At 43.8% G+C, this 19,110-nt stretch overlaps 2 protein-coding genes and 1 long non-coding RNA gene across 3 annotated transcripts; 1 reads left to right on the top strand and 2 right to left on the bottom strand.

Annotated features, from left to right (window-relative positions):
* The first annotated feature begins 1,828 nt into the window (after positions 1–1,828).
* Positions 1,829–3,252, top strand: h1-0 (H1.0 linker histone). The gene has a single exon (XM_067244460.1). It carries the CDS (start codon positions 2,069–2,071, stop codon positions 2,657–2,659), a length of 591 nt encoding a protein of 196 aa, XP_067100561.1. The 5' UTR covers positions 1,829–2,068; the 3' UTR covers positions 2,660–3,252.
* A 929-nt stretch (positions 3,253–4,181) lies between these two features.
* rhot2 (ras homolog family member T2) lies at positions 4,182–14,790 on the bottom strand. Its single transcript, XM_067244670.1, has 19 exons — positions 14,620–14,790; positions 13,270–13,328; positions 12,305–12,386; positions 11,818–11,861; positions 11,611–11,664; positions 11,375–11,427; positions 10,799–10,907; positions 10,537–10,638; positions 10,307–10,405; positions 9,959–10,067; positions 9,721–9,841; positions 9,334–9,418; positions 8,938–9,083; positions 8,317–8,417; positions 7,184–7,314; positions 6,612–6,692; positions 6,396–6,518; positions 5,779–5,981; positions 4,182–5,669 (listed from the first exon to the last, which is right to left on the bottom strand). The coding sequence occupies exons 1-19, from the start codon at positions 14,654–14,656 to the stop codon at positions 5,552–5,554; spliced, it is 1,857 nt and encodes a 618-aa protein (XP_067100771.1). The 5' UTR covers positions 14,657–14,790; the 3' UTR covers positions 4,182–5,551.
* A 261-nt stretch (positions 14,791–15,051) lies between these two features.
* On the bottom strand, positions 15,052–17,498 carry LOC136950909 (uncharacterized). Its single transcript, XR_010877519.1, has 6 exons — positions 17,388–17,498; positions 17,114–17,279; positions 16,745–16,861; positions 15,838–15,977; positions 15,497–15,658; positions 15,052–15,390 (listed from the first exon to the last, which is right to left on the bottom strand). It is a non-coding gene; the product is annotated as an uncharacterized lncRNA (long non-coding RNA).
* Between the last annotated feature and the right edge of the window lie 1,612 nt (positions 17,499–19,110).

The following is a 19,110-nucleotide window of genomic DNA, read 5'->3' as shown; positions in this document are numbered from 1 at the left end:
CGGGGCGAGAAGTGTCTCGGGGTGCTGTTTTCAGCACCCGGGCACGGCACGGACACTGGCTGAAGACCTGTAGACAGCCTCTCCTTCAGAACACACTGACAACAATGAGCCTAGCTGCTCGACACTGAAATACATCGTTTAAATAAACCTTGTAAATCCGAAATAGATTCCTTAAAAACAATCTCAATTAACAAACAAGCAACGGAAATATTGCCACAGTCAATGTTGGGACGTTGCCAAATGCTAGTGCGCGCGTGCGCGTTCATTTCCTTCAACGCACTTATTCACGCATTCACTCTAACTCACCCACTCATTCATGCGCTTTCGTTCACTCATTTACCGACCCTCCAACTCACCCATACACTGGCACACACACAAGTCACATAGCAAAAGGACTGATGTGAGAGGGTGAGCCTGGAGCTACTCATTCACTTGATGCTAAATGTGGAGCATAGTAACTATGACAAGGTTCTGACAAAGGAATAATTTGCATTGCAACATGCTACTTGTATTAATTTATGACTTTACTAACGACCAAGTAAAATGTGGTATCACTTGCTACAAGTAGCCAATGTGCGTGGGCAAGACCTGTTAAGAGGCGATTTATGATGTTCCATTCGTAAAATATGGAGGCCAACGCTTTCATAATTTTACATACACTACTTTCCTAATTGAGAAAATGTAACCTAATTAATGTCTTAATTATCACATCTGTTTGATAGCGGGAAACAAGTCAAAAGTAGTGTGACTTTCATATGGGATCCAAGATGGCGTTTGCAGAGAAAATGTATGAAATCAAGATCTGGATAGTAACAAACAATTAGCACTTTTCTTATTGTAATAAGTTATTAACCATTACTGTATAGCTGTATTCATAGTCAATGAAAAATGAGATGAACCGCTCGTAAATTAAACATGCCGCTCAGTCGACTCTGCTCTGCTAGCCACAGAACAAAAGAATGCCATCAATGTGTCCTACATTGGATGTTAGCTATAGTTTTGTATCCAGTATAGTCGCACTTGAACTTGACCAAATGTCCTGTGAAATATAAGATAATTTTGTCTCTCTAATGACATTTTTGACAAATTTAATCGGTTATTATCTGAGCTGTACATCTTAGAGGTGTTGGCAACTTTCCTGACAATGGAGCTCTGGCGCGACTTGCATAGTGCCACTTTGTTATTCCTGATTCTGCCTTTAAGCATTAAGGAAAAGAGACCAATATATAGCACTACAACCTACCAAAATCTCCATTAACATTACTTGATTCATCAATATCTCAAATACTGTGACATTTAATTTATAGGAGGTTTAACAGTAAATAATCTCAACCACGTCACTCAAAGTCACTGGCTGGGCTGTGTTAGTTAGAAAACTACATCGGTGTATTAAAAGCAAAAACTAGGTTTTGCACCACTCAACCCAAGTGGATTCGTTAGAGTATAGATTAATTTGCAATATGCATTTGACATTTTTATGCTCGGTTCCGTCTGTTTGGGTCAATTTGACCGGAATTCTGCAAAATTGATCACACCGCGCAGTGCTACGAGTAGGTTTTCGGGAAATAAAAGTTAATCGGTCAGCGAAATATATACGAACCATTATATGTGTGTGAAGCCCTAACTGTCTAGTTTCTAGCTATAAGGTTTTGTGGACCTATGCTACACCGGACTTTTTATATTTGTGGAGATTTCGAGGATGAAGAAACACAAACGGGACCAGGCGAGTTCCATGGAGCCTGCTAGATCAGCTGCTGGCAGTTGGTGTTCTCAATCACGTCCGCACGTAGGCTTCATAGACTCGGAGTAGCGCTTGTGGAATAAGATACATTCATAGGGATTCACATTTGACGCGTCACTGTATGTGGCCAAAAAAAAATACTTTCTGTATTTACGAAAAAGCTAGTTTTAGCCACTCTTTGGAGTTTTAACAACACCATATCAACTATTTTCAAAATACTGTCGTTTGACAGCTACCTGCGCTCTGTGAAAGACTTTCACCAGGGATATCCTACTTGGTTCCAGAATTCTTTTTTTCTTTTTTTCAAAGACTTCATAAAAAGTCAACATGGCAGAAACGGCGGCAGCTCCAGCCCCGAAGGCCAAAAAGGCAAAAACTCCAAAGAAGACTGCTTCACATCCTAAGTACTCGGACATGATCAAGACAGCCATCGTGGCTGACAAGAGTCGTGGAGGCGCGTCCCGTCAGTCCATCCAGAAGTACATCAAGGGCCATTACAAGGTGGGCGAGAACGCCGACTCTCAGATTAAGCTGTCACTGAAGAGGCTGGTGAACTCAGGGGTCCTGCGCCACACCAAAGGCATTGGTGCGTCAGGTTCCTTCAAACTGGCCAAAGCTGAGGACGCCAAAAAGGTTTCCAAACCCAAACCAGTTGTGAAAGCAAAGAAGCCTGCCGCCAAGCCCAAGAAGGTGGCCAAGCCCAAGAAGGTGGCCAAATCACCAGCAAAAGCCAAGAAACCAAAGCCAGCGGCGAAAAAAGTGAAGAAGTCTCCAGAGAAGAAGAAAGCAGCACCAAAGCCCAAGAAAGCAGTCAAGAAGGCAAAGCCCACCAAGCCCAAGGCGAGCAAACCCAAGAAGGCCAAAACCGCCAAGCCCAAGCCCAAAACAACAGCCAAGAAAGCAACGAAGAAGAAGTAAAAAATGACATCAACAGAGAGACTTGAGTCGCTGTAAATAACTTTTGGAGAAAAAAAAATGTTTTTCTTATATGTATTATTTTTGTATGGTCTCATGCGAAACCTAACCTTTTTACCAATTGTTTCCCAGTCCATTGCACTAGTCTACATGATGCTGAAAAGGAGAGTCATGGAATGTAAAAAAATGTATGTAGCAGTATTCATCGTTACTATTTATTCCTCCCCGGTCATCATTGGATACCTGTTGTCTAAGATCTTTTTGAATATTTAGGCCTATGTGAACACCAATTTGGACATTTTATTGATCAGAATCAATGGAGTACTTGTCGGTAAACGAGGTCATTGTGAAAATACAACTGTTTAAATAGCGCGCATTGTTGAGCCTGACTATAATGTAAAACATGAGTGGAAACTGCAAGAATACCAAGTGAAGCTAATGGCTCTAAATGTGTAGTCTTATGTTACATCACTGTCAAATAACACTACCATTCTCAATTAATTCAGTCTATTTGTAGGCAAATGAACCACAACGGATCACTTTTGAAACTGTTTATACTGTAATTCAATAAACTTTTATCATCTTTTAAATATTCAGTTTTTCCTCATTCATTCATAGCTTTTTACGCGTGCGTTATCATGCTATTTCCGCCACTTTATGGTTTGATGGTAACGAAAAGCAGTTGTAGAAACAGTCGCTCAATTACCTATGGGTCTTAATTTACCATTTAGGAAAGAGAAAGGAGCTGGGTGGTTTTAAAGCTCTCTAGGTCTACCTCAGCGTGTCATGCGCTTTGCTAAAAATGTTACGGACCTGTATGTGAGTAGTCTTACTACAGCATGATGCTTGCAATGGCTGAACTGTGGGTTCTAAAAGACCGTACAATACACACAAAAAATGCATCAACTGCTCTTGCTTAATCACAGGATAATCACACCATGTGGCTACTTTGGTATATGTTTCTATCATGACACTTCAAAATATCCTGGTAGTAAAATTAAATTGTATGTTATTACCGTTAAAAAAAATTTTTTTAAAGGCTGGCATTCCTACAGAAAACACCTCTAAAGTCTCCCTCTCTGGACGGATTTTAAGCCCTGCTATCTGTTCTTACCTTACCGATGCTCTCCACTCCCATCTAGTGGTCGTTCCGCAGAATATCCTCCAGGATAGAGACCTACAGTTAAGGCATTACTGCCAGTGATGTACCTTAAACAGTCACATGAATGGAAATTAAGAGAATTCGTTGTTCCATGTACAACGAAGTCTATCTGATAGCATGTGGATTCGTGGAGGCAGTCCCTGGCTGTTAGAATTTTAGAAAAGCTTTGTTCTACGTAAAATTTGTGGCGCCCTATTAAATTAGACGCCGTCAGTCTGGCTGTCGAACAAAGTAAAATTAACGAATAAAGATCCATGTCAATACAAGTTCTTTCGCAAACAACATAGTTTCCTCAAAACTACAATGCACAAATGTTTATAATAAAAGCAAAAGAACCACGTTTGGCCAAACAAATTAAAGAAGTAACTGATTTGTTTTATTGAGTAAGCATCTATGTCTTCAGCACCTTCAGTCAACAATGTCCACAGAGGAACAAGTCAGTTATCCTGCAGCAATGGTGGGTAAATCCCAGACTAGTTAACACGAGAAACGATTGTCCCAATTTGAAAATAAACCAGTCGGTTTACAAGTCAAATAAACCTGTCACACAATCTTGACACCCACTGCCATGTGTGTACCACAGTTAGCACACAGACACACTCACTCACACACTCACACTACATATGCAGGGGGGGGAGGGGTATGAATTCAAAAATCGGAGGTGAATAGCTGAATTAAAATAAACCTAAGAAAATAAGAATCAGATAAGTTATTTAGCAACGTACAGAATTGAGTTCCAGTTTCAATGCATTCCAGAGCCATTTTGCTTTTTTCATTCAAACATTTTTTGCTTCATGCACAAAATAAAGATCACTCCCCTTCTAAAATCTGAGAAGCCACCAGAGTTCAGCTGTTGGCCTGAGGCAAAACCTCTTTAAAATAGACATCTAAAGACACTGGACATACCAGACTGGGCATATTCTATTGCTTTCATTAAATATAGCAGAGCCTATAGGAACAAAATACTATATTTGTCTGTGAATACCTGCAAGGGGGAGTTCTTTATTTGGCAAGTCAGATCAGGTGTCTTAGTGACGGAGAAAGACAGTCGTTTGAAGACTCTGTGGGACTTCCAGCGAGCTACCCTGCTGTGGACCAGATGTTGCCCGACCCAGGTGTCTTCTGGTGGGGTTATTGTTCTGCAGCTGGGGGCTCACCTCCACTGGAGCTCTGAGGCTTGGTACTAAACGACACATGCCCAACATACCCAGTCCCAACTTTGAAAACTGTCCATCTGTTCAACATTTTGGCATTTTTCTTTTTTTCTTCTTCTTCTTCTTCTTAAGAAAGACTGCATACTTATAAAATAAAAAAAACAAAAACCTACCTATCTATTCTCCCTGTGAATACCATGTTGGAATAGTAAAGAAATGTTCTGGGTCTGAAACGTGACAGGAAGTGACCTACTTGCACTTCCTCCCTGTGATAAAGCACCTGTGTGGAAGTGAGGTGTAGATAGCAGCTCCTGGCGTATCGATGCATTAGGCTAACTCCTGCTTAGCCTGGTTCTGAGAACGTAAGGCAGAGCCAGCCAGCGAGCGAGCGAGCGAGGGAGGAAGATATGGCCGCCATCTTTCATTTGTCTTGGATTATAATTAAAGATTTGTTACTAGGTCTGACAAAGTGAAGTGTTCTGGAGAGTAGTTGGTCTGGAGAGGAGTTGGTCTGGAGATCAGGGTAGAGTTGGATCAAGGTGGGCTCAGAGAGGGAGGGGGGGTCCCCTGGGATCCACGTCATTTCTGTCGGGCGAAAACTCTGTAGAGGGCAAATCCAAGGACCGTGACCACCGCTGCACCTAACGTCACCCTCAGCCAGAAGGACGTGCTGCTCAAGTCAGAACCATTCAGATGTCTGAGGGAGGAACCAACGCGTCAACAAAGGATCTCACATCAGGCGGACAAACACTGAACACATCACCGGCTGTTTACATCTGAAATCACACGTGTGTGTGTGAACTCACGGGAACATGGCAGCCCAGGCCAGCTTGGTGTAGATATTCTGGCTGGAGGCATCCAGGGAGAGGCTGGAGAAGGGCAGGGGCGGGGGCAGGCGATGTTTGTAGCAGAACTCTGCAGGGGTCATCCCGTGGAACTGCTTGACCTCTGGGAGGTCGGCCTTGGAGGCCACCAACACACAGGGGATGCTGCTGTCCATGTAGTGTTGCTGTCAGACGAGGTGAGAGAGGGGGAGGCCAATACACGGAGGAGGGAGAGAGGGACGAGAGAGGTAAGAAACAGATAGTGGGAAAGGGAGAGAGAGGGACGAGAGAGGTAAGAAACAGATAGTGGGAAAGGGTGAGGGAGAGAGAGAGGGAGAGAGGGAGGGAGAAGAGAGGTAAGAAACAGATAGTGGGAAAGAGAGAGGGCCAAGAGAGGTAAGAAACAGATAGTGGGAAAGGGTGAGAGAGAGAGAGAGAGAGAGAGAGAGAGAGAGGGAGAGAGAGGGGGTGGGAAACACGAGTTGCAACATCATGGTAAACAATCAAAGTTCGGTGTGTGCAATAAGGAGATAAAAAAAAAGCTGTGTTTTGAGTGAGGACTGTGAGTGTGTCCTCCGTGGACCAGCTGAGCGGCTGACCTTGTAGATGCTGGCACAGTAGTCAAAGGACTGGGGGTCGCTGGTGTCATACATAAGACAGGCCACGTCGCAGGCCGCGTCCGTCGCCTTCAGGAACGCCGTCTCCACGTCAACCTCGTAAAGCTGCCCGGATCAGGGGGGGGGGGGGGGGGGGGGGGGGGGGTTAGGCCGCTGTCAGAGGTCAAAGAGTGGAGGTTGCGGCAGTAATGTACTTACGATAAGATACTTTTCCTGGTTGCTGACTTGGACCGTGTTGATGGTGTGGAGGGAGAAGGCCCCGACCTCACGCTCGCCTCTCTGAGAAACACAAACAGGCATCACACTCATGCTGACCCTTGGATCTCCCCTCCACAGTGGACAGCCACCACTGAAGTCAGGTGGGAAGTCAGGTGGCTGAGCGGTGAGGGAATCGGGCTAGTAATCCGAAGGTTGCCAGTTCGATTCCCGGTCATGCCAACTGACGTTGTGTCCTTGGGCAAGGCACTTCACCCTACTTGCCTCGGGGGAATGTCCCTGTACTTACTGTAAGTCGCTCTGGATAAGAGCGTCTGCTAAATGACTAAATGTAAATGAAGTGGCATTTGCACATGAATATCCTTTTCATTATTTATCATTGATAGGCACAAGTATTTTATTCGTAATACCTAAATGTGGGGCCACGTTTACAAAGAATAAAAGGACAGCATGACAAACTAGACTTGATTGGGTGAAGGAAAGTCTTCATATGATGGTTTGAGTCTCGCTCTCTCCCTCCCTCCCCCACCCAGAGTGTTTTGACAGGGTCGTACCGCGACACCCCTGCCCAGGAAGGCCTGCAGGAAGGCCGTTTTTCCGGTTCCTCGCGGTCCGATCACCTTACACAGAAACACCGAGCGCTGGGTCTGACCCTTCTCCAGGTCCACATCTTTCTCCCGTGTCACTACGGAGAAACACACACACACACATCGGCACAACATATATATGAACAAGACATGCTCGTGTACACAAAACAGGGCAAACGAAGCAAAGCATCATGGGAAGGATCCCGTTCTTCTGTCAGACCCAGTATGCAGCCGGGGCTGTGTGGGAGGGGCTAGCTGTGTGGGAGGGGCTAGCTGTGTGGGAGGGGCTAGCTGTGTGGGAGGGGCTAGCTGCAGGGCTTTGGGCCCTGTCCCCCATTTAGCGCAGGCTCAGGTAAAGAAGCTCACCTCTACACTGAGGGAACGAGGGCATTAGCGCCGGTGAGACTATTACATCATCGCCCTCGCTAATCCTGTTACTACAGTACGTACTGATGCACCCTGTCTACTCTCAAAATGCACTCACAACAAACAACTAGCTAGCCATCAAGGAATCCTGACAGCAGTAGCTGTTATATCAACAGAACTTAATGGGGCTTCACTGCGTAATCATACACTTGATTGATGACATTATTAAAAAAGAATGACTTTCATTCATGAATCATTTCATATGATTCAAAATATTACCTTAAAATAACAAACACTTTATTTAACAAACAATCAAGTAAGATTTTTTTTGTGTGTGTGCGTCCTCATAGGGAACGCTGTATATTTATATGTAGAGCGTACACTGTTCCAGATTAACAGGGTAATCCGTCGAAGGGTTTACTACTGGGACTAGGATTACAGATTCTAGGTAACATATCTGCATTCTTCCAGTCAGGCTTCTGGGTAGGAAAACTGAAGCGCACACCCCTCAACCTCACACACAGGCACACACACACACAGGCAGACACACACACACACACGCAGGCAGACACACACAGGCATACACACACACAGGCACACACACAGGCACACACGGGCACACACACACACAGGCATACACACACACAGGCACACACACACACACAGGCACACACACACACAGACACACACAGGCACACACACACACACACACACACAGGCACACACACACACACCTGTGACAGCTGCAGTCTGGGAGTCCTGCTCGGTGATGATGGGGTATCCCAGGTATCCCAGGTACTCCAAGCAGCGATGCACGTCCACGTAAGCAGACAGCCTGTAAGGGGCGGCAGGAGAGGCAGGACCCTGCTGGTGAGCGTACGGACCCCGGCGGGGGCGCGGAGCAGGAACATCCACACACCCCGATTTAGAATCCCTTCACACGCACAAGCATGCTGGGAAATGCCATGAGAAAATACACCAGGGATCTAGCATGCGGGGCTGCATGTGGGTCGCATGACATGTGCCAAGGGAAAGGTGGAGGCTCTCTTATGCATGTCCACATGCTTCTGACACAGGGGTGGTGGTGTTGCCAGTCAGCATTGCTTCTTCGCCATCTTGCCCACGCCAGGGTACGAACACGACAAGTACACACACCATTCCATTCCATTTACATTTAGTCATTTAGCAGACGCTCTTATCCAGAGCGACTTACAGTAAGTACAGGGACATTCCTCCGAGGCAAGTAGGGTGAAGTGCCTTGCCCAAGGACACAACGTCATTCGACAATCGAACCGGCAACCTTCCACCACGCACACACGCACACGCGCGCAGGACAAGGCCATACCAATACTTACATCCACTGACACATGTAGCCGTGCAACGAGACGTAGCCCTCGTCCGTCGTCGACACGGCAGTGTACACGTCCGCGCCCCAAGGCATGTAGGGAAATACGCAGAAGAGATTCTTGAGCTCTGAAGGTGAGAGGGCCAAGTCCTTATCCTGGGGCATGGAAGAGAGATGCACGTCAGCGTTTTGGTTTCACCTACATCGGTACTGCCAACTACCGCGTTCGAATTGAAAATAATAGATGCGGAATACAAGTTATTAATAAGAGAAAGCAGAGATTCTTTAAACATTTCTTGATTAAAAAAAAAGACTAATTATTATTATGTATTTTTAGGAGAAACGTATTTCATTCTTTCAGACAACCTGAACTTTAGATGGGCGGCTGTGGGGGGCGTCTCCTCACCTCATCATATTTGTCAAACAGCCGCTGGAGAAACTGGTGACCTAAATGGTTGAGTTCGGTGGTGCAACCGACGGGAACTCGTAACCTGGCAACGCAAACAACAAACAGCCTTATGCATACCTGGGGATACTGTGATCACAGACAAGGGCAGACACAAACAGGCAGATGGATAAAGGGGAAAGTAGAGACCACTCCCAATCTCCAGAAAGACACTTATAGTGCTACTTTGTCTAAATAAAAAAACCTAGCATGTAATGTCCCCATCCCTGACACAAGGAAAAACCTAGCCACCTGGAGAAAAGAATTATTTGAAATAATTGAGCTTATGGCAGGCCTGGAGTAGACTACAGAGCCTAGTAATGTACTGCAGTACTGTGCTGTACATACTGTGGGTACAGATAGTCATCAGTCAGCTCCAGAGTGTCATCGTAGCCAAACTTCCTCAGGATGGTCCAGGTGGTTTCGTGACGACCTCTCTGGATGAACAACGTGTTGAGGAACAGGAAACCTGCCAGGTGGATAAACTCATTCAGTCAGAACACCACGGACGTTGACCAATACGGGACATTAAACATGGAAAACTTGAGCCTAGTTGCTTTGAAACGTTCAAGGCTTCAAACCCGACCGTTGAGGGTGAGGCCGTTGTCCTGAACGCCGTCGCTGGTGTTCTTCCAGACAACCGTCTTCACGTCCTCCAGCGCTTGAGGGGCCAGGGGGTTCCCGAAACACGATTTCTGAGGAACCGTGTACGTAAACCCAGCCGTTAGGGAGGGAGAGGGGGAGTGGGAGGGGGAATGAGAGGGAGGGAGGGGGGGACGGAGGGGGGGAGAGAGGGAGGGGGAGAGGAAGGAGGGGAGGGAGGAAGGGAGGGGAGAGGGAGGGGGGGGGAGAGAGGGTGGGGGGGAGGGAGGAAGGGAGGGAGGGGAGAGGGAGGGGGGATATGATAAATGAATGAGTGCCTCTTGAGCCTCACCTGAAAACAGTTGAGTTCAGTGTCACTGAGGATGCGGTCGTGGTCTTGGTCGGAGATGCAGAAGATTCTGCTGAGAGCTCGAACACACATTGGCTTCAGCTGCAAACAAGAGCATGGAAAGAATACAATAAAAACTAATGCTGAAAACACGTAACTGAGCAACAATTCACCCAACAGAGGATGTCAGCCCAAAACATCCTGCTGTGTGGTTTATTCCTTAAATGGCCGACCTGTTTGTCTTCAGGGTCGTAGAGCGGAGCGGTGGGATGGAGAACGGCCTTCTGGGCATAGTAGAACAGTTCTGAAATGTTCTTCAGGTTCTTCGCAGAACACTTCGAAAAAAAGGAAGGTCACAATATGTCAGCCAAGTAAAAGTTATTACTGGTGTTGTTGTCTGAGCCATAGTGAGTGAGTAAGATAGTATGTCAGTGTATGTGTGGATGGATAAGCGTGTCAGTGAGTGGGTGATGGTGAGCAGTAAGAGGTAAATACCTCGACACACGTCTCGATCTCAGAGAACTGGTTCATGATGGGTAGAATGGTCTCCATGGAGCTCCCAGAACGCAGGTCCGATTTATTCCCCACCAGGATGATAGGAACTCTATGACATTATTGGCAACAATCAGGACACAGGACATATTTTATTTTATTGTATATTTAATTCAATTCTAATCCCACTTAGTACTGCTAGTTTATGTACCCTTAGTATAGATAGTCCACATATTTAAATTTTAGGTCCCTATATGTTTATTGTATGCACCTTCCTGCCAAAGCAAATTCCTTGGCCGGGTTTCCCAGATTTGTTAAGAAGCTCTTAACGCTAAGAGCTTCTTAACGAATCTGGGAAACCCGGCCCTTGTCTGTGCAAACTTTCATGGCGAATAAATCCCATTCTGATTCTGACACTCATATCCAGTGTTTCCCATACATTGATTTATTTGTGGCGGCCCGCCACAATTAAAAATGAACCGCCACAAATGTACCAACTTTCATTTTTTACTGTTTGACATGGCAAAACAGCATCATTGTAGATCTGCGCGCAGCTCATTGATTCGCTCAGACACATACTTGTTACCCTTTTCTGCTTCGCCGTTTACCAAAGGGATCCATTTTGTCCGAATCTGAAAGGGCAGAAGTTTGACACAATAAGACTCTTTCAACAGCTCTACTCCATCATACTGTCACAGTTAAAAGTTAAAAACACATATTATGGCATGTAATGTGGCTGAATATGAGGCAGTTTCACATTGAAAACAGCAACTATGAGAGACTGGGTATAGGCCTGTTCAGTATACAAGGTATACCTTATCTATTGTTTCCTCTTTGGTGACGTCATACACCACACACACCACGTTGGCCTGTATGAGGAGGAGGTCATGGTTATCTTGGGTGTAATCATCACACACCACCCCTCACTTCCCCATACCTCAACCAAACCTAATGAGCAATTTGATTGGCTATCACGCCGTCCTAACAGGAAGTACATAGTACGAATAAAGTGGCACGTTTACCTTGACAATCTCCTCTCTCAGGACTTCATTTGTCTGCTCACTTTCTGTTGGGCCAGAGCGACAACAAAACACTTACAAAACAGGCACAACATGACAGAAAGACAAGCCTATCTAGCAACAATAACGCAAAATAGGAACTTGTACACAGCAACCTTGTTTTGACTACCTGAGAGGTGTGTGTGTGTGTTAGGTCTCTGGAGAGCGCCTCACCAGAGGGGTGTGTGTGTGTGTGTGTGTTGGGTCTCTGGAGAGCGCCTCACCAGAGAGGTGTGTGTGTGTGTGTGTGTTGGGTCTCTGGACAGTGCCTCACCAGAGAGGTGTGTGTGTGTGTGTTGGGTCTCTGGACAGTGCCTCACCAGAGAGGGGGGTGTGTGTGTTGGGTCTCTGTACAGCACCTCACCAGAGAGGGGTGTGTGTGTGTGTTGGGTCTCTGGACAGCACCTCACCAGAGAGGTGTGTGTGTGTGTGTTGGGTCTCTCTGCCTCACCTGAGTAGTCCACTATGTGTGTTGGCACCTTCTCTGGGGTGACGTCAGCAGGGATGGTGATCTCCTCGGCTTTGAGGGGCACCTGTGGGGCAGCACAACACCTAACTCAGGTCTACACGGTCTGACACACTGAGCCAGGAGCCTCCCAGCACCCTTTAAATCAGCCTGCCTCCCTCAAATTAGCTTAAACCTTGAATTATTTTAGGAGTTAGCAAGGGTAACATTCTGGCCTTCAAATACATATATAACATATATATTTATTTTTTACTAAAATTTGACCTATATTGTTTTATTTGCCTTAATTAAAGTGATAACCCCGTTTCACTGTGGCATGGGAATGACTTGGTCTGGTATATATATTTTGGCCGTGTGTCAATAGGGCAACTCAAAGTAAGATAAGTATACAAGGTATCCATGGTGACAGATTTCCCTAAACCATCATATATCAACAGTTATAAGTTCGCCACAGAGGAGCCATCGTTGGTGCAGAAAAAAAAAGTGAGACATTCACATTCTTACAAACTTATGAGAACATACAGCCGTGGCCAAAAGTATTGGGAGCGACATACATTTTGTGTTTGCAAAGCTTGCTGGGCCTTGGCATAAAATGACTGCTAACATAATTTCAGTAAGTCATATAATCAGCAAAGGGGAAAGTGTGAACTAGTTCTAGCCAGGTGAAATCCCTTGATCATTCTGATTGGATTTTAAGAGCAGATTGACTGCTGTAAAAGAGGGAACTATTTGCATATATTGAAAATGTTTTCCCCAAAAAAGCTTTAAAAAATATGAAATGTGCCTTATTGTATTCCAGTATATCCAGACAACATTTGTCATTGCCAAAACTTATGGTCACGACAGGTATGGTCAGTGAGTATGGTCAGTGAAGAGCTATCAATCAGTGTCAAACTTTTTTTGCAGATCTAAAAGATCGACTGAAGTGGCATTGCTGCGAAGACTCTTACATGTTCTGGAAACTCCTCCCCCACTAAGGACATGATGAGTGAAGTCTTCCCCACCTTGGCTGTGAATGAGTAAAATAAATAGATATTATAGAGGAGATTCTTTCCACACTTGGGGAGGTAATGCCGAAGAAAAACACAGCTGAAGATCAAAATGAGAGCTTTCACCTTGAGAGTGGGGTCAGACATTAATGTAAACAGGCCCTTCTAACACTCCCTCCCCACCACATAAGACAACTGGATTAAACATAGGGGATAATAAACTACTTCAGCTTATCCATGCCTAAACAACACGTATCATTATATACGGTGGGCCTAAACCAGTGCTTGTAACTTTATGCTTTAGTCCTTTCACACGAAATTAACAAGCCAACTTTCTACAGGCAGGACTAGATCTTTATTTGACCGCTTGACACACCCTGATAAGCCACCTGAGGCCAGCTGCGGAAGGTCCTAAAGTGGACGTTTGTACACATTCCACCAAATAGGCTACTGCTTGCAAACAGTATGTACAGTAACTAGACTAGGTCTGTTATTTTATTATTACGCCGGAAAGAGAGAGTACCGCAAATATTACTAACTAGGAAGTGTATTAAGATTATTATTGGACAACTAGCTAAACTATCTGCATCACTAACTAATCACCCAACTGTTGGAATGAAAAATATTTGTGCCATCAACTTAAACTTCTATTTGCAGAACAATTAATCCATAATAATTTACAAGCACGTGTCACTGTTGCTATGTGTTATTAACTTAATGTACCAACATGTCACCTCAAACCATCTTGCTAACTCTTTCTGACTCAGAGTTAGCAAGATGGTTTGAGCTTCTATACAGTAGGTAGCCCATACTAGTTAACACGCCCATACTATCAGGATTTACGAATTTTCTGACTTTAAATTATGTGTCGATAGAGCTAGCTAGATAGATATGTAGTTAGCTACATGTGTAACCAAATAACGATACACAAGTTAAGCTAACATACGTTACTAGTAGGCTACAATACTCGCTTGCTATCAACTTGGCTATCGTACTGTACAAGCTGAAGTTTGATCACTGCACTGTTGTTGTAGTAAGTTTAAGTTAAGTAGACATCAACGAACTGGCCGGCTGACTAGTGTATAGCTAGTGATCCAGTAAACGGTGTGGACATGTCAACAATTGTGATATTCTATAGCTAGAGCTAATGTTTCTAGCAATGCTCTCTTCGCTGCATCTCCATTGAGATTAGACTACATTCAACAAACTGTCTGGCTATCTACAGTCTGTAGGCTAGCTAACGCGCCAGTTTGAGTCTGCTTCTCTCTGCAGGTAGCTAGCTAGCTAGTTTAGCTAAGAGGATTGACTTACGTTCCCCCAATAACAGTATCCTGACATCTCGTTTCATGTTTTGTCCTGTTATTCCAGCAGCTGGATAGTTAGCTATGTGTACGTAGCTTTATTACGAGCAACTTTTATTAATAAACCTCTAAAGGCGGTACTTGGCTAACAAGCTAACTAACTATTTCTGTGACCCATCCCTCTCCAACGTTAGCTACTGGCTAGCAGCATCCACCCAAGGAGAAAACTCAAGTTGCTTCCGAATCCGGTTCATGACAGCCTCTCTGTCGTCAACATAAGGAAAAATAACAGATTTTCCCCTTTTGCCACGAGATTGTTGTATTATTTGTTGTAATAATTGTTGTGTCGACAACTGGAACAGTAATGTACTATGATTGACTGATTAAAATGCACTTTATTTTCATGTGTGTCCTATGGGGGGGGGGGGGGGGGGGTGCTATAATTATTATTATATCATTATTACATATAAAACAATTAATAACAGAGCTACTAAATACAAAGTCTTCACCTTCATTTACAGATTAACAGATATTTAAGGACAATTCTATAAACCTGTGAGTTGCCTCAGTGCGGCTGTTGCATGAGAGGATAATAGAAAAATAAACATATTTCTGTTCTTCAGGCCGACACACTTGAGAGTTGAACATTCTGTGAACGGTTCCCTCGTGCTTGTTTACGGCTGGCAATGCGACACAACAGGGATGCAAACAGGGAGAAGCCAACACAGATTAAACCCACACATAATGCCACCAACCACACTAATGACGGCTGGTCACTTTCCTGTCAAGGGAAAAAAAAAAAAAATGTTTTAAGTATGTAAGAATTAAGAGTGTCATATCTGTAATACTAAGAGGGTGTTTTCTTTGCCCCTCAGTGTTTGACTCACCTCTGGGGCATGTAGGCTTTCAATGAGAGCAAAACTGCTGAGGTGGTTGCAGGAACATACTGTGTGGGTGGAGTTTGAGAACAGTGATGTGCAGCCTTGCTTCGACCAATGTCCGGTGCCATCCGTTGACCAATACACACAAGTGGTTCCAAAAACATCAGACTGGGGACAGAAAGCAAATAAAATTGCAGAATTGGGGCCTTATGGGATATGATGTTTTTGAAGTTACAAGTAACAGCTGGACTGTTACTATTACTATTACTATTGTTACTGTGGGTCAATCCAGATTTTTTTCATGTGTTTATCGGCACCCAAGTACTGATAGAAAGGTTTAAGATTACCTGAAGGTGTCGAAATGTGATGTTAACAGCCTGAGGCAATCTGGTTGTGTTGCTGTTGGTAACGGATACTGTGCTAACCGTTGAGATGTTGGTTAGGAAATGCAGACTTTCATAACTTAGCAGAAATACGTATCCAAACCCTGCACATAGAATACGACACACACACAGCCACACACACATACCGTATAACCAATAGGGTTGGGTATCGTTTGGATTTTTACGATTCCAATGACGAACCGGTACTTTTAAAACGATTCTGATTCCTAAACCGATTCTTGAAAAATGACATCAAAGAAAGGCTCTTTTATAGAGTTTTTTTTAATAAATAAAAAATTAAATGTAACAATATATTAACGTTTTAAAGCACTTAAATATATATTAAGTAAACCTAAGTCACCTAACACAAAATTGCTAGCAGTCGGACTTGGACTGGTGTCACTGGGACCAGGGACTGATGTCCGCAAGCTGTCGAACAAGGTGCATCCCTCTGCTTTAAGAAATATTCTGTGTCGCCACATGTTTCAATAAATTCGACATGCTTCCCCCTTTACACGTAATCGTTTTGAAACAATTGTTGCATTTTGCGATGTCGGAATCCTTGGCTGTGAAATACAGCCACACTTTCGACCGCTTCGCTTGAAGCATTTTAAATGCACTAAAAGCTAGCTAGCTAACGGTAGACTACAGAGAAAGTGTGATATTTTTAAGTCAGTTTTGGAGCGACAGAGGGAAAATATTTCAGAAATGAGGAACCGAAATGTGCGTTCTAATCCGGTCCGATTCTTGCCGGTTGCGTAAGAACCGGTTCCATAGTGGAACCGGTTTCGGTACCCAACCCTAATAACCAATTCCTAAACTTTAAGCCAATCTAAATTAAATATTGACAATTAGTGGTGGAGTACAGTACCAGTGTAGTTCTTGTCATGACCAATTACAGTCTCCCAAGTGGTGTCAAGCAGACTGTTCTGATTGGTCAGGCGGACTGGTCCTGTGGGTGGATCCTTCGTCACCACTATCTCCAACTCTGGTAGATCAAGACAACTGATCGTTAACCACTTTACTGCTGGACCCCTCCTCAAGACAATTCATGCTTATTTACATTTATACCTCGACAAGTCCCTGTGTGTCAATTAATTTAAACCAGTATGGCGTTTAAATTATCCAAGATAAAGATGACTTGTGTCTGTGTGTGAAGCGTTTGGTGAGGTACAGTGCGTACAGTTCGAGGCATCGAGGAATGTGCTGTACTGTTTGTCATGTGGCCAGTGTGTGCTACCAGTGTTGTCTCCCTGTACGCGGGTCACGTTGTTCTGCAGCTGGGATGGAATCAGTCTGACAATGTTGTCAACAACACTCAGTAACGCGATGACATCACTGTTGTTTCCTCTGTCAGTTTTCCTTTTAAGACCCAGTTGGAAAACATCAGTAATGTTGAGTAGTTCCTTCAGAAGAAAGAGAGTAAATGCTAAATGACTAAATGTAAATGCAAGATGGGAGTACATTCATTGTTGGATTTTTAGTAGACTGAAGGCTTGGGTAAGTGGACTTACTTGCAAATGTTTTTCACCAGTCAACTGCTTTGTTACTTCCCTACCCAAAGAATAACTCAAACAACTGTCTTTCACCAGAGACAAGATATTTCCAAAATCTTTTGGAAGAGTCTGCATGTGGAAAGGAGTGCAAGGCAGAGCAAGATAAATTGTGAGTGAAACAGAATGGTGGCAATCTAGTGCAAAATATATTTCCTTAACAACTCACCTGTACACGTGAAGCCGTTGTATTATGCAAGTCACAGTTCAGCTCTAAAAACAAACAGAAATGTCAGAAACTTGTTGAAGTACATCACACAGCTGCAGTTAGACGATTTAGAAAATCATAAGAAGACAAGTGGGAGACAAGGGAGTGGAAGACAAGGGAGTCAGGTGGCTGAGCGGTTAGAGAATCAGGCTAGTAATCAGAAGGTCGCTGGTTCGGTTCCCGGCCGTGCCAACTAATGTTGTGTTCTTGGGCAAGGCACTTCACCCTACTTGCCTTGGGGGAATGTCCCTGTACTTACTGTCGCTCTGGATAAGAGCGTCTGCTAAATGACTAAATGTAAGTGAGGAAGCAGTGCATCATGGGAGACAGTTGGGAATTGTTTGTTCTCTTACACTCATACTTAGTTTTGTTTACTTTGATGGTGGGAAATTTTTGTGAACCGACCAAGTGAGCTATAGAACTTGAGTTTGAAGTGTTGAGTTTGAAAAAAAAGTAATGGAAAATAAAGTTTCAAAAGGTTAAAATATTATTTTTGGAAAAAAGGGTTTTACCCCCCCCAAAAAAGCGTAGAAAACAATTTCGAAAAAAAGTTTCGAAAGGTGAAAAAATTAAAATATATATAACAAATAAAATAGCAAATGGTTTAAAAAAAAGTTTACAAAACTATCGTCATTCTACTTGAGTGATGGATGTGTACTTTTGCAATCTCTGAATAATACACATACTCACCCACACATTTTGTAGTTGCACCACTGAAATCCTTGGGTACTGAATGGAACCCAGCTTCACACTTGCATGTGAAGGAAACGAATGTTTTAACACACATTGAATGCTCTCCACAGATGGTGGGATCCTCATCACAGTCAATAATATCTGTCAAAGGAAATACAGGTTGTCCAATAGGGTGGAAGGTCTAATTAAAATCATTTTGAGAATTCAATAATATTGCAAAACACTATGACTGAAAATAACTTTAAACTTTTGACAAAAGTTCATAATTATTTCTAAATGAATACAGGACCAATTATCTTTATACAGACATGAAACATTCTTGGAGTGTGGCTGAACACGAATAGCATCTGGCAAAACTAGCTGGTGTTGGATTCGAACTTGCGTGACAATGTATTTATCATCACCCTAGGCTACAGTTCTGGGTATTAAGAGTTATTCAGGACATCGATCACTTTAAGCGCTAAATTTGACCCAGATTTAACACAAAAACACAATCACCCACTTACCAAAGCATTCAATGGGTAAATTGGGTCTTCTAAGGCAGAGTCGTCTAGCAAGGGAAAACTGAAGGACTGAACACACACAGCAGAATTAACTGGTAACTGGGTTGTCAATTATCTTACAGAAATTGTCTCAGTGAAAAACAATCAAAGTAAGTTATTTGAACGTGTATGTGTTGAAAACATTCTTTCAGATAGTTAAGTCTCTTAATGACTCTCTCTACAGCACTTGAAGCACAGTTAAGAATAAAATAGCTCACCAAAAATCCAGAAGTACAAAATC

Source organism: Osmerus mordax, chromosome 10 (assembly GCF_038355195.1).
Source record: "Osmerus mordax isolate fOsmMor3 chromosome 10, fOsmMor3.pri, whole genome shotgun sequence".
Taxonomy (NCBI): Eukaryota; Metazoa; Chordata; class Actinopteri; order Osmeriformes; family Osmeridae; genus Osmerus; species Osmerus mordax.
The sequence above is the reverse complement of the archived record's forward strand: the minus strand, read 5'-3'. Positions and strand labels throughout refer to the sequence as shown.